Consider the following 12,909-nt stretch of genomic DNA (forward strand, 5'->3'; position numbering starts at 1 on the left):
TCTCTTCTCTCTCTCTCTCTCTCTCTCTCTCTCTCTCTCTCTCTCTCTCTCTCATACTTGTATTTCTTCTGGCTTAGTTTTTCTGTAATCATCTTTTCCCGTGTATTTCTAGTTCATTACAGAGTTCTGCCACCTCATTTGTGGGTTTTGATTATAATGTATCTGTTCTGTCATGCCGTGTGTCTTTTACTTCTGTCTTTGCGTTTACTTTGAAGCACGAGATTACAGGTTTCACCTGCTTTATTTGTAAGCGTTGTCTGAAAGGGAGGTGTTCACCTATGTTTTCCCCTTGGGATAACGTGTGAAATTGGACTAGATGCTTTCTGGTGCCCAATATGTGAAGTTAGTTTTCTCAGAGTTTCTGAAGTGACCACGGTTCCTTCAAACAACCCCAAAATATATGGCAGTTCCCCTCCCAAGCTCTCCTGGCAGTGTCCGCTGCTTGAGCTCTACCTCAGTCTCCCTGTTGATGCTGTCCCGTGAAATGTGTATCCCCTGCTCCTGGGCGTCTCTCATGTGTGGTGGTTTGAATGAGATGTCTCCGCATTCACAGGCATCTGACTCCTCGGGTCTCAGTTGGATCCCTCTATGGGCAGGTTTAGGAGGAGTGGCCTTGATAGAGAAAATATATCACTTGGAGGCCTGCTTCAAGGTTTTAAAAAGGCATTTCTGGTGTGCCCTCACCTCCCTCTCCTTCTGTTAGTTGCCGAAGATGTGAGCCCCAGCTCTCAGCTTCCAGCTCCCACCAAGTGTCTGCCTCCTCTTGTCATTCCGTTCTCATCAGATGGACCCTCTGGAGTCATAAAACCCCAAGTAACGGCTTCCATTGGCCATGGTGTCTCTCACAGCAACAGAAAAATAGCTAAGGCAGGGCGGGAGCAGTCCTCAGAAAAGTCTGAAAGTTTTAGTTAATTCACTTCCTTTAACTGTGGAGGTCCGTCCTCACCCCCCTGGAGAGCGGGGTACCCTCCTGTGTTTCAGCTGTGGGCTTGAAGAAATATTTGAACACCTGGTTTTCTTGCAAATTTTTAAATCTAGTTTTGATTTCACTATTTGGCTCCTAGGTTTGTTTTTTTTTTTTTATTCTTTGACGCTTCCATATATGGCTGTGATGAATCTGAATAGTTTTCACCCTCCCCTCCCCCCTGCCCCTCACTCTTTCCCCACGGAAGCCTTTCTTCTTCCTAATAAGACTGGCTCCTGCCTCCGCGTGTAATGGGTGTGTGTGGCCCACTGCGTGTAATTAGAGCCGCCTGTGTGAGCGCAGCTATAGTTAAGGCTGCTGTGTATTTTCATGCGGAGGCCGTGGGAGATCCAAAACTTACTTTGGGACTTGGAGTGGGGAGGGGTTAGCGCAGAGATTGAGCACTGCCGAGCATGTGAGCCTGAAATTTTTATCCCCAGCACCTCCAAAGAAAAACAAAAATAAAACCCATGTTGACATTCCACCAGGAGGAGTTATCTGCCCAGTTATAGCATAATTTAAATCAACATCAAATTATCAAAATAAGAAGAAGAGCCTAAGAGAAGTCACAGCAGTAAATGTTTGAACTCAGAGTGATTCAGGGCAAAAGAATGGTGTATTTACTATTTACACGACATTGAATAATAACCGAAAAGGAGCCAGCAAGCCTTCCTTCATAATTCTCAGTGGCTAAGGGCATGAGCTGCACAATAGGGACCCAAGCTCAGTCTTTCTTGGCGATATGGAAAGAAAGGCAATTGGCTGGGACTCACTCAAACCAGAGTGCCGATCGACTCCGGAGAAGCCTCTTGTTGCGGTACATGATAATCAACACAGAGACCCACAGCTGGACAACATGCTGGAGTGAGAGACTTCGGATCAATCAGTCCTAAAGGAGATGTTTTCATGAAACCTGTCCTCTCAAGGCTTAGGGATCTGTGTTGAAGAGAAGGCTGAAAAAAACGGTAAGAGCCACAGGCGGGAGATGAAGACAAAGAAACAGCGCCTTCAGACACAACAGCCCTGGTGCACATATGAACACACAGACACCATGACTGCACACACAAGACCCGCACAGCTTCTGATTAGACAGAGAAGGGGGGGTTGACACAAAGTCCCGCCCCAGCCAAGAAACCATTTGCCATGATGCCTGCTGGGAAAGGGAAATTTTCTGCAATGGAGCATCCCTCGGCATGTCAGCCACATTCCAGGGCAGGCCCCAGGTCCAGGAGTAGTTGACCAGAACAAAAGGAACTCCATGTTTTCATGTGCTTCCTTTTAGGTGTTTGTATTTGTTGTCTTAGTTTTTGTTTGCTTGTTTTGATTTTCATTTTTTGCAGTATTTTGAGAGAGATAAAACTCATGAAGTTGGATGGGTAAGGAGGTGGGGAGGAGGGACCTGGGAGAAGTTGAAGGAGAGAAAAGAATATAATGAGAATACATTATATAAAAAAAAACTTTAAATAAAAAATATGGAAAGAGAACTAACCCCACAAAGTCTTTCAACTTCCCACACGGGTACTGTGGCTTATCCCACCTCTCATAGAGTGCACATGTGCACCAGTAATGTAAAACATAAATAGTAAATAAATAATCCTAAAAGCAAAATATTCACAGAGTCTGCTGGAGTATAGTTATTTTGTTTCAGTGTGAAGCCACAAAATGCATTTTTGCAGTTACTTACAGATTTTCCTCCTCGGGTTTGAATAGAGCTCGCTTCTCCTTTCTCGTGGTGGTGTAGCCTCCTTCGCCCTCTCTACATACATTTTCTCCTCCCGCCTTTCTAAGAGACACAAGCACCGGCTAGAGGAAGAGGAAATGCCCTTGGTAAGGCAATGCCCCCCAGAGAGCCGGTGTCCAGTGAGCTCCTGAAAATGTCCATGAGTCGGGCTCTAAGACTAATTTTAATTTCCAACACTTGACCTCAGCTTTGTCAAGAAAGGAGCGGCTGACAGCAGGTTCCACTCCCGATCGTCTTAAAAAGGGAAATAGCATCCATTCTGTTGTTCAGTAAAGACAACTATTGAGCCCTCACTTTGTGCTGTGTGCTGTGTGCAGGGCCTACAGCAGTGATGCAAGGGCCCGAGGGATATGTAGTCTCGGGATGTGCTGGCTTTGGTACAGAGCAGAGCCATGCCTACAGGCATGTGCTTGTAACAAAAACACGTGTTTAGGATTACATCAGTGTCGTTCTCAAAAAAAAAAAAAAAAAATTCTCCCCAAAGACATTAAACCCTTGAAACCATGCCAGTTCCCAAGGCTCGCTGTGACCAGCTGTAGCTTGAACCCTGGCAAGCCTGTTTGCCGCTGTTCCCTCTGGGTTTTAGGTGGAAGCCAACTTACAGTGGGGTCTTGTCAGGAACTAGAGAGCCAAGCAGTGAGGCTTATTTCAGATTAAGTTATGATTAACGTACTTCAGGCGCACTTGCTGTATAAAGTACATGCTGTAACACACCTTAAATAATGGTTTTTATGTCAAATAAATAACCACTTGCTAAGTTTTGTGTGGTAAAGGAAGAACTTTATATCTGGGCACTTCAAGTACGGTGATGCAGTATCTGAATGGTTGCTAAGCAGGTTGCATTCCATTGGGGGATCTGATTATAAACACCTGTAGTGACTATAAAACAGCATGTATACTCTTTTTTCCTTTTTTCTTTCTTTTTCCTTTTTCTTTTCTTTTTTTTTATTGTCCTGTGTTTTTCCAGGTTCCTTTTAATGAAAATAATAAACCTGTTAGATGAAAAAAAAAAGTGTCTTTTATATTCTTGTATTACCACCCAGTGTTCCCTAAGTCTTTATATTGATCATGATGAAGGTGGAATACAGAAGGAACCCTCAATTTTTACTGTCTTCAAACCATACTTAATTATGGTTGAATGTTTGTTCAGTTACTTCATGTGAAACGATAAAAGCCAACTCCACCTTAACGCCCTTCAGAAGTTTACAATCTCATAAGGAAGTTCTAAAAACTTCAAGGCCCAGCATGATAGCACACACCTGCTTTTCTAGTACGAGAGGCAGAGGCAGGGGGATCACTGCAAATCTGGTCTGTGTAATGAGTTCCAAGCCAGCTATCTCTCTCTCTCTCTCTCTCTCTCTCTCTCTCTCTCTCTCTCTCTCTCTCTCTCACACACACACACACACACACACACACACACACACACACACACACCTTGCCTATCAATGCCTATGGCAGGTGGAAGAGCTGGCCCTGCCTCTTCTTCTGCTGTTGCACCGAGGAGAATGGCCCCTACACCTTGTCTGGGCTAAGCAGCAGAGCTGACTTTGAAGGTGTGGGAGTGAGGACAGAAAGCAGAACTGTCCTGCCCCTTGCTCATCTCTGCAAAGGGTGAACTCGCCAGGCAATGCAGGAGAACTCACCCTGGTGGGGAGGACAAGGGAGAGCTGGCAGGCTGACCAATCCTAGCCAGGCCCAGAATCAGGGTTATGAGTTGGCCCACCTCAATATTCACCCCATATATGATCTGCTGGAGCACATGAAGGGACCAGTCCTGCAGACCTGCAGTCCCAAAGCTGCAGGGTTTCCACAACACAGGGTAACAGCAGGATAACCTAGAGGGTGAGAAATTAATGGGTTCAAGATGTATAATATGAAATACACAAAGAATAAATTTAAATAAGGTATCATATTATGGGCTTGGATGTGGTTCAGTTGGTAGAGTGTTGCCTACCATGCAGAAAACCCTGGGTTTAATCCCTAGTACAGCGTGAGATGGGCATGGAGGCACATGCCTATAATCCTAGCATTGAGAGATGGTAGGAGGGTCAGAAGTTCAAGGTCATTTTTTACTACTTAGTGTATTTGAAACCAGGCCACATACATGAAATCCTGTCTCTGAATAAATAAAAAGTAAAATTACAAATTAAAGATATTGACATGATTATTGGTCAAATAAAATTTCCCTATTAAATTTTAGTGTCTGAAAAGTGTTTGGCTTATTTATAAAATTTGTTTTTAATCTTTCCACTAAAAAGCTATCAATTGTTTTTATGTCTGTCTGCCCTGTTCCCCCTTTCCTCTCATGTATCTGGAAATCTCTAGTAAGGAGAAAATGATTATGGCAATTTTGCTCATCTGACGTCTTCTTCACATTAATTTTCTGATCATGTATCTTGCCTAGGAAAGAGAGTCTTTCCAAAGACAGCACGAGACAGCCCGGCAAGCGCTCATGGGAAAGACGCCGCGTGGTCACACACTCCTGTTTCAAAGGTAGTGATTTCTCACATCGGCTGATGCCTGAGTGATCTCAGACTGATGTTCCAGTGTCTACAGTACCAAACGAACCCTCAATCATCCATACAGGCAGAGATCTCTGCACCCAAACGGACACTTGTGGTTCAGTACCAGACTGTTTCTGAAAGTTGGAGATCTTCATTTATGTATTATTCTTTTAAGAGGCACTCTATGGCTATACCTGCCAGAACTGATGGGTTTTTTGGTCCGACTGAAAACAAAATGGCATTTCTAGTCGTGTTTGAATGTAAGCATCCACCAGTAGCAAGGCTCTTCGTGACTGATGGTTAATAGCATCCTGTTGAGTTCCCTGTGCTTCTGTCACCACTGTCCAAACAATGGTAATTGTTTGCGGGGTCATTGTTCAATGTTCCTTTCCATATAGGCCATAAATCCCAGAAGTCTGAGGACCATGGTGTCTTTATTAATCCATGAATTTTTGGTCCTGGGTATAAACTGTTCATGCCTGTCACATAGCGCGAGCATCATAGAGATTATGGACTGTGACAGCTATTGTCCTATTAATGACTATGTATGAAAAGGTTTAGGTTTTACTCAAAATAACCAGATAATGGGATAGTTACATATCTCTTGTTATTTTCTCATTAATGTCAGGGGTTTCAATGTTCTGAATTCTCCTTTCTATGTGACCTTTTAGAATATTTGAGTAATGACCATGTCTTGGCCTTTTGGCTGAAATCAGGTGTAGAATGTTTGAGTAATGAAGTGGAGAAAGTCCCAGGTTTTATAAAATTGCTAAGATCAATAACCAAATCTCAGAAACAGCATTCAAAAGCTCTTTAGTAAGCTAAGAATGCAAAGACCCAGGAAGCTGAACCTTAAAAGCCATTTGAAGTTTTCTCTGTGTTGCCTCTTTTGTCCGTGATACGTGTTGGGAATCTTTACTCAGTAGAGATGAAATTAAATTTTTGTCAATTTGCTATAACATCAATGAAAGTAAATTAATTTTCCCCACATTAGGTTATCTTTGAGTGGTCCAATTCAAAACACAAGGCTGTGTGATATATATAAAGTGTGCTGGGGGGTTGGGCAGGTGGTAGCTAGAAGATACTGCCCCCACCCCCTGTATCCAAAGCCATGGCCTCCGTGAGCACTGAGCAGCAGATAGCATGCATCTCCTTCACAGCCATGATCAGAGGATCTAAGCAGTTTTAAATACGAACTCCACATGGACCATCACAGCAGATGGATGCTGGGAGCGTACGTGCATTTCAGTGGAAGGTGGTCGCTGTGTACACAGCATCTCTAGCAAGGCCGAGGTGAATGCAGCAGGTTTATGCCTAGTTAATGATTATTTCTCTTGCAAGGCAATCTGAGGGAGCAGGCATAGCAATCTTACACATTTGAGAATAGATGAAAAATAATATTTCATAACTAGTATTTAATTCAGAATATAATATTAGAATTTTCAGAAATGTTTTACGTGGGGACCATTTCAAAAATTCGATTATAACTGAAATAGGGAAATACCTATTTCAGTTTTTCTAGCAGTTGGTATATTGCTATTTGGTTAGGCCTAGACGGAGTAGGGTTATAATGGAGTGCACATGATTTGCAAGAGAGGTGATTTGCCAGTCTCAATGGTTTAATGGATAAGCAATGTTTCCAACAATATCTGTGTGTTTCGCCTTCAAGTTAGGCTGCAAATGGGCAAGTTCCAAACTAAGTGATTCTAAGTGGGTTCTATTGACATTTGTAGTTCTGTGGATGCAGTGGTCAGTATTTAGAGTTTGCACGTGTACAATTCAATGGCACTACAGAATTGCTTCTGCTTTCAGGGGTCCAGTACCAATACCTACTGTCAGTGGCCTACAGTATTTTACAACATTAGAGGAAATACAGAAAAGTTTTGAGTTCAGTGAAGATCATGATAAAACTCCCTTTGGACCATACCCTGAAATAAGGTCAGTTGGGTTGAAACAGTTATTTTCTGCAGGTTTTTTTTTTTTTTTTTAAAATCGCGATTTTCATCTGTAAGCTTCAGAGAAATTCTGAAACGGTGCTGCAGGTCTGCCTGTCACCGTGATGCGCGAGGAGCAGGCCTGCAGCGAGACCTGGCACAGTGGAGACTTAACTTCCTTGCAGTTTGAGGGAGGGGCACAGTAAGGCAGAGCAGGTGGAGATACTGCATCCAGCAGCAGATGAAACAAGAACCCGGCAGTGCCACAAGTGTCCCTTCTGGTAGAGCGGAGGGGTATAGCCTCGTCCTGCGGTGACTCAGCGATGACCTGGACTCCGGGCTTAGCCTTGTCCCTGTTCACCGCCTCTCGGTTCTCTCAGTTTCTCATTCCAAGGTCATCCAGTAGCTTTTCAATAACAGCCTCTTTAATGTGGAAGTGAGCCAGCTTGGTGCCTGTAATTTGCAACCAACGTCTCTAACTAATGCGTCATCAACAGACGGCTGACATTTAAAAGGCCATTTCAAGGTCCTAATGTTCTGATATTTCAAAAGGCGGTACAAATGCTACATACAACAGGTTGCTTAAAATTTTATTTCGAGAGGGCCGGGGAGGTGACCTAGTGGGTAAAGTGCTTGCCACACAAGCATGAGGACCTGAATTTGGACCCCCAGCCCCCAAAACTGGGCACAGCAGTGCACATCTGTAATCCCACAACCCAGAAGACACAGACAAAAGGCTCCCTGGGCTCTGGGGGCCAGACAGTCTTGCTGAATAAATTTGGTGAGAGACTCTGTCCAAAATAAAGGTGAGGAATAATTGAAAAAGACATCTAGTGGCAACATCAACCTCTGACCCCCACATGCACACACATCAGCACACAGACACATAGACATAGATGCAGACATGCAAGCATGTGTGCGCAAACACACACACATTTTTTTTAAAGAAATTTAAATGCCATTAGGGGCTGGCAAGGTGGCTTAGCAGGAAAAGCGCTTGTGCAAGCCCAATGGCCTGAGTTTGAGCCTCAGAATCCACGGAGAGATGAAACATGAAGAACAGCTCCCCGGAGCTGCCCTCCGACCTCCACAGACGCTCTGTGGCTCACGCACGCGCGCACATGTGCTCTCTCTCACACGCACTGAAAAATGAATTTGACAGTTACTGAAATGTTGTTGGAGATCTGAAAAATATCGACAAGGAGGCAAAAGCTGTTGTGACTACTTATGCACATTTAAGATTAATAAAAAGTTTGCACAAAGTGAGTTGAAAAAAAAAACACCAGAGACCTTAACAAATAAGAGAGCAGAAGTTATGCCGTGTTTACAGAGGGCTAATAAATACGTAAGAGGAAGACTGTTCAATCTTGCTTGTAATTGGAAAGCAGTTTCGAGTAATGGAGCACTCCCTGCTTGGTGAGTTAACAAAGCCTCTTACTAATTATTATTTAAGGCAGAGCAGAGAAAGAGGCTGTGAGAGGGTCTAGATTTTGTTGGGGGAAAAATCCACGGCGTTTTGGAAATCAGCTTGAAGCCGTCTTAGTTTGCTCTTTGTTCCTGTGGTAGTAACACACGGACATGAAGCAACTTGGGAAGGAAAGGACTTATTTCAGCCTCCACATCCAGGTGACAGTCCATGGCTGAAGGAAGTCAGGGCAGGAACCTGGACGCAGGAGCTGAAGTAGAAGCCATGGAGGGATACAGCTTATAGGCTCGCTCCCCATGGCTGGCTGAGGATCACCAACCCAATGAAGGCCCTCCCCTTGGCCAACAGGGGCTTCCCACATCAATCATTGATGGAGGAGGGTCTATGTGTTACTTTCATTGGTTAATAAAGAAACTGCCTTGGCCCTGATAGGACAGAAAATTAGGTAGGCGGAGTAGACAGAACAGAATGCTGGGAGAAAGAAGCAGATTCAAGCAGATGCCATGCCTCTCTTCTCCAAGATGGACACAGGTTAAGGTCCTTTCTGGTAAAACACCACCTCGTGGTGCTACACAGATTATTAGAAATGGGTTAAGCAAGATGTGAGAATTAGCCAGTAAGAGGCTAGAGCTAATGGGCCAGGCAGTGTTTAAAAGAATACAATTTGTATGTTGTTATTTTGGGTATAAAGCTAGCAATGCAGGAGCTGGGCAGCGGGAAGCGGCCCGCTGCTCCTCACTAAAGAGTGGAATCAAATGCCCTCATAGACATGCCCCATACCAATCTGATGGAGACAAATTGTGGTTCCCTCTTCATGGGTGACTCCATGTGGCAAACTGACCAGTAGAGATTACTTAGATCAGAAGCCTAAAAATTGTGTTTACTATGGGGCCACTTATTTTACTAGTGGGAATTGATAGCGTCTTCGTCTATTGAGGCTGCCATAGCAAAACACTATGGGTTGATATTATATAAAAACATAAATGTATATCTCATACCCACATGAACATACATGCATGTGTACAGACCACACACATACACACACATACTCATACGAATACAAAAACCACACTTGTTTCTGGACTCCTAGCCATAGGATCTATGCTTGCTTGTTTTCTACACCACAGTTATGGTCCATGCTTTTCTCTTTATGTCCTGCATTGGATTTGCACAACAGAGAAGGAGGTTTTGCCGTTGCATGCAGTACTTAGCCAGGTCACCTGCTGCAGACACTGTTCAGAACTAGGTCAGTGGAGGGACATTTGTAAACTACTGACCTGACCTGACAAACGTAACCCATAAAGCCATGGGTGTAAATTCTATGATTATTAGGAGATTTGAATCTCAAGACCATTTTCATTTTTCATGTTTTCTGTAGCAAGGATCTCCATAGTTCTATGAAGTATTCTCAGTTATTTCATGCTTGTCCGTGGGCCAAAGATGTTCCTTATGTCCAGCTCCCAGAGGGAGGGGTTTCTTCGCGCCCAGGATCAGCAACAAGCGACGAAGTGGATGGGCCCTTAAAAGGTACGCATTGTTCTATGTGAGGTGTCTGTACTTACTGCCATAATCACGCATCCCCTCTTCTGCCCCTTCCCAGTGATTAGAGAGTCAATGACTGTGTCAAGTCAGAGGTGCCCCACTGTAAGAAATGAGGGACAGAGCTCTGAATGGCTGGTCACTTAGCAACTCAGAGTAGAAGCCACGATGATGGTTACTGGGGTCTAGGCCACAAGCTCTCGGGGGTGGGAGTGGTGGCTCTGAGGTGACTCCATCTAGTAAAAGTGAAGGGAGGCACAGAGGGTTTCAAATCGCTGTCTATACTCCTGAGGAGAAGGGGTGGATCGGCGGAATTCTGACAGGTTTAGTGTTGAAGGATCTGGCCCAGTCCTCCCCTTAACTCTCTTTCTTACTCCAGAGCACACATGTGAATGTGTGTGTCTGTGCAGAGACAGAGTGGCCACTGCACTTTTCCCCAAAGGCTGTGTGGCCATGTTCATGAGTAATGCTGAGTGAAGAAGCTCTTAAGCAACATGAGAAACTGAAGGGCTACAGGTCAAAACGGGAAGGCCCCAAAGTCAGGATGGAAGGGGGCACTTTCCCAGTCACTGGTAGAGGGATGCTTTAGTTGGCAGAATTCCCCAGAACCTGGAGGATAGGAAGAAAGGAACTATGCCCAGCCCCAGGAGATGTTCTGCCTGGGAACAGGAAGAGAATGCTCTGGCCAAACCCCTGCTCACGAGTGACTAGAGGATCTCAAAAGAAGCTAGAGGTCATAGTTTGCTGCAGCCGTGAGGACACAGTGGGTGGTGTTACCTAAGGGAAGGAAAGACTAAGGCAAGGGCCCGCCAAACAAAAGTATACAATCATCTCTGAGTGCATAGGAAGGAGAAGAAAGACCAGGTCAATTGACCATTCTTTCTTCTCTTTCTCGCCTCTATCTCCCTACCTGTCTCTTTCCCAAATCCATGACTTTGGTTTGGTTTTGTCATGCATTTAGATTAGCCAGAGTCATTTGTGTGATCAGTGGATAGGAACTACCCACTGGAGCCTGGGAGCAGAGATAGGGGTGGGGGAGATCATCAGTCCTCAATTGAAGGCCAGTGACTCTCCCCATTTCCCTGGTTCTGTCGGTAGGAAATAGTTCTAAATAAATATTAAAAGAATTAAAATAAAAAAAAAACTGTGGTAGATCCCTGAATCCCTTGTCTCACATGTGTGATGTTCCTCCTCCCAAAAAGTTCTGGTCACTGGGCAAATCTGCACAAATTAATCCTGTCCAACTGTGTGCATGAGATGTTGGGACTCCTACTCAACCTTAGGATGGTATTTGTCGCTGATCTTTTGTGGTTAAGGAATTCTAAACTTATTTTCTTGGTGTACCAAGGGACTAAAGGCATGCACGATCTTTTCTCTTGATGTTTTCCAGTTCTGCACATACCATCCTTTCTACAGGAAAGAGCACCTGCCCAGTACAAAAGATACTCTGCAGCTCCAATAACTAGCCCAGGTTCCAACATCAAACCTACCCTTCCTCCAATCCCACACGGCCGCAGATAAACCGACGCTGTGAGCTCGGATCTCCGCACATAAACCGGCACCATTGGCATCTGATCTAAACATGAACAGTGGAAACCTTGTTCTAACGAAGTCCACTCCTTCCATCTTATACAGCCATGGCTCTCAGCTGTTTCTCGCGCAACCAACTCATGACCCAAAAAAGATTCTAAATCCCTCAATCAATTTATATTGTGATTCTCTGAAAAGCATACTTTATTTATTTTTTGTTTGCAATATTAGCTATTCTTAACTTTTAAAAATGTCATTTGAGGTTTTCTTTTCCCACAACTGATTTTCCCAGCTGCTTCCTGTTCTGAGATCCAAGATACCAAAATCTCCCAACATATTTCATTTTATGCACAGCGTGACCTTTGGGTATATTCAACTGGGATTGTATAATTCAGATTTTCAGCACTATGATGATGTACTCAAGATATTAAGGTTTTTAAATTCTAATTATTAAAACATAATAGAGCACTATTTAACATGTAGTCAACATGGTATCAGTTGCATCTCTCAAAGAGGATGAATCAATATAATTTGGGGAGCTCGTTAGTACCACCAAGGAATAAAAAAAACTTAATTCTCTTATTTCACCTTTTCTAGATGAATTATGTACTACTTGTTATTAGAAATATTTTCAAACAACTTTCATTATCCTTGTGATTTCACTCCATGGTTCGCAGGAAAATAATATTGAGTACTTGAAGTGGGTCCTCAGTTAATGTGTGCCCATAAGGCTATCTTCACTACGAAAATGTCAGAACACATCCTTCTGGACTGGTGAGTGGTCTTTTTGCCATGCATTGATGACCAGTGGAAACAAGACCCTCTGCACAATACTACTGCTATTGTTGACTATTTTTTATCGCCTAATGGCATCCCCATCTTAAAACCTTCTCCATAATAAAATACCACTCCAACATGATCTACTATTGGTTCCTTTCTTTCATCTGCTTTAGTTTACTGCAAATTGGAGCAGTTTTGACTTTGTGTTAGTTAGCTCTCCGTCCCTGTGACAAGACACCAAGATAAACAGTGTAGAGGAGGAAGAAGGATTGACTTTGGTTTCCAGTTTACACCATGGGTCTCTGGTTCCGTTGTTTTGGGTCTGAGGCAGACAGACTTCTGTTTCTGCAGGAGCTTGAGGCAAAGAAAGTTGCTTACCTCAAGGTCACCAGCAAGCAGAGAGAAAAAGGAAGGACCCAGGGACAAGATGGAGTCTTCAAGAGTATTCCAAGGACCCGGTCCTTTCTACTAGGTCTCACCTACAAAATCTA

At 43.8% G+C, this 12,909-nt stretch overlaps 1 protein-coding gene across 1 annotated transcript in view; it reads left to right on the plus strand.

Annotated features, from left to right (window-relative positions):
- Nucleotides 1-12,547, plus strand: part of Lrguk (leucine rich repeats and guanylate kinase domain containing) — a 113,799-nt gene extending 101,252 nt beyond the window's left edge. Inside the window, exons 17-20 of the mRNA XM_050148110.1 lie at nt 5,110-5,198; nt 7,022-7,147; nt 9,948-10,096; nt 11,499-12,547. Coding sequence (XP_050004067.1) covers nt 5,110-5,198; nt 7,022-7,147; nt 9,948-10,096; nt 11,499-11,629 — 495 coding nt within the window. The 3' untranslated portion in view covers nt 11,630-12,547. The remainder of the gene's footprint in view (nt 1-5,109; nt 5,199-7,021; nt 7,148-9,947; nt 10,097-11,498) is intronic.
- Nucleotides 12,548-12,909: the final 362 nt, after the last annotated feature.

This window comes from Alexandromys fortis, unplaced genomic scaffold (genome assembly GCF_014885135.2).
Source record: "Alexandromys fortis isolate MF-2015 unplaced genomic scaffold, M_Fortis_MF-2015_v1.1 scaffold_57, whole genome shotgun sequence".
Taxonomy (NCBI): domain Eukaryota; kingdom Metazoa; phylum Chordata; class Mammalia; order Rodentia; family Cricetidae; genus Alexandromys; species Alexandromys fortis.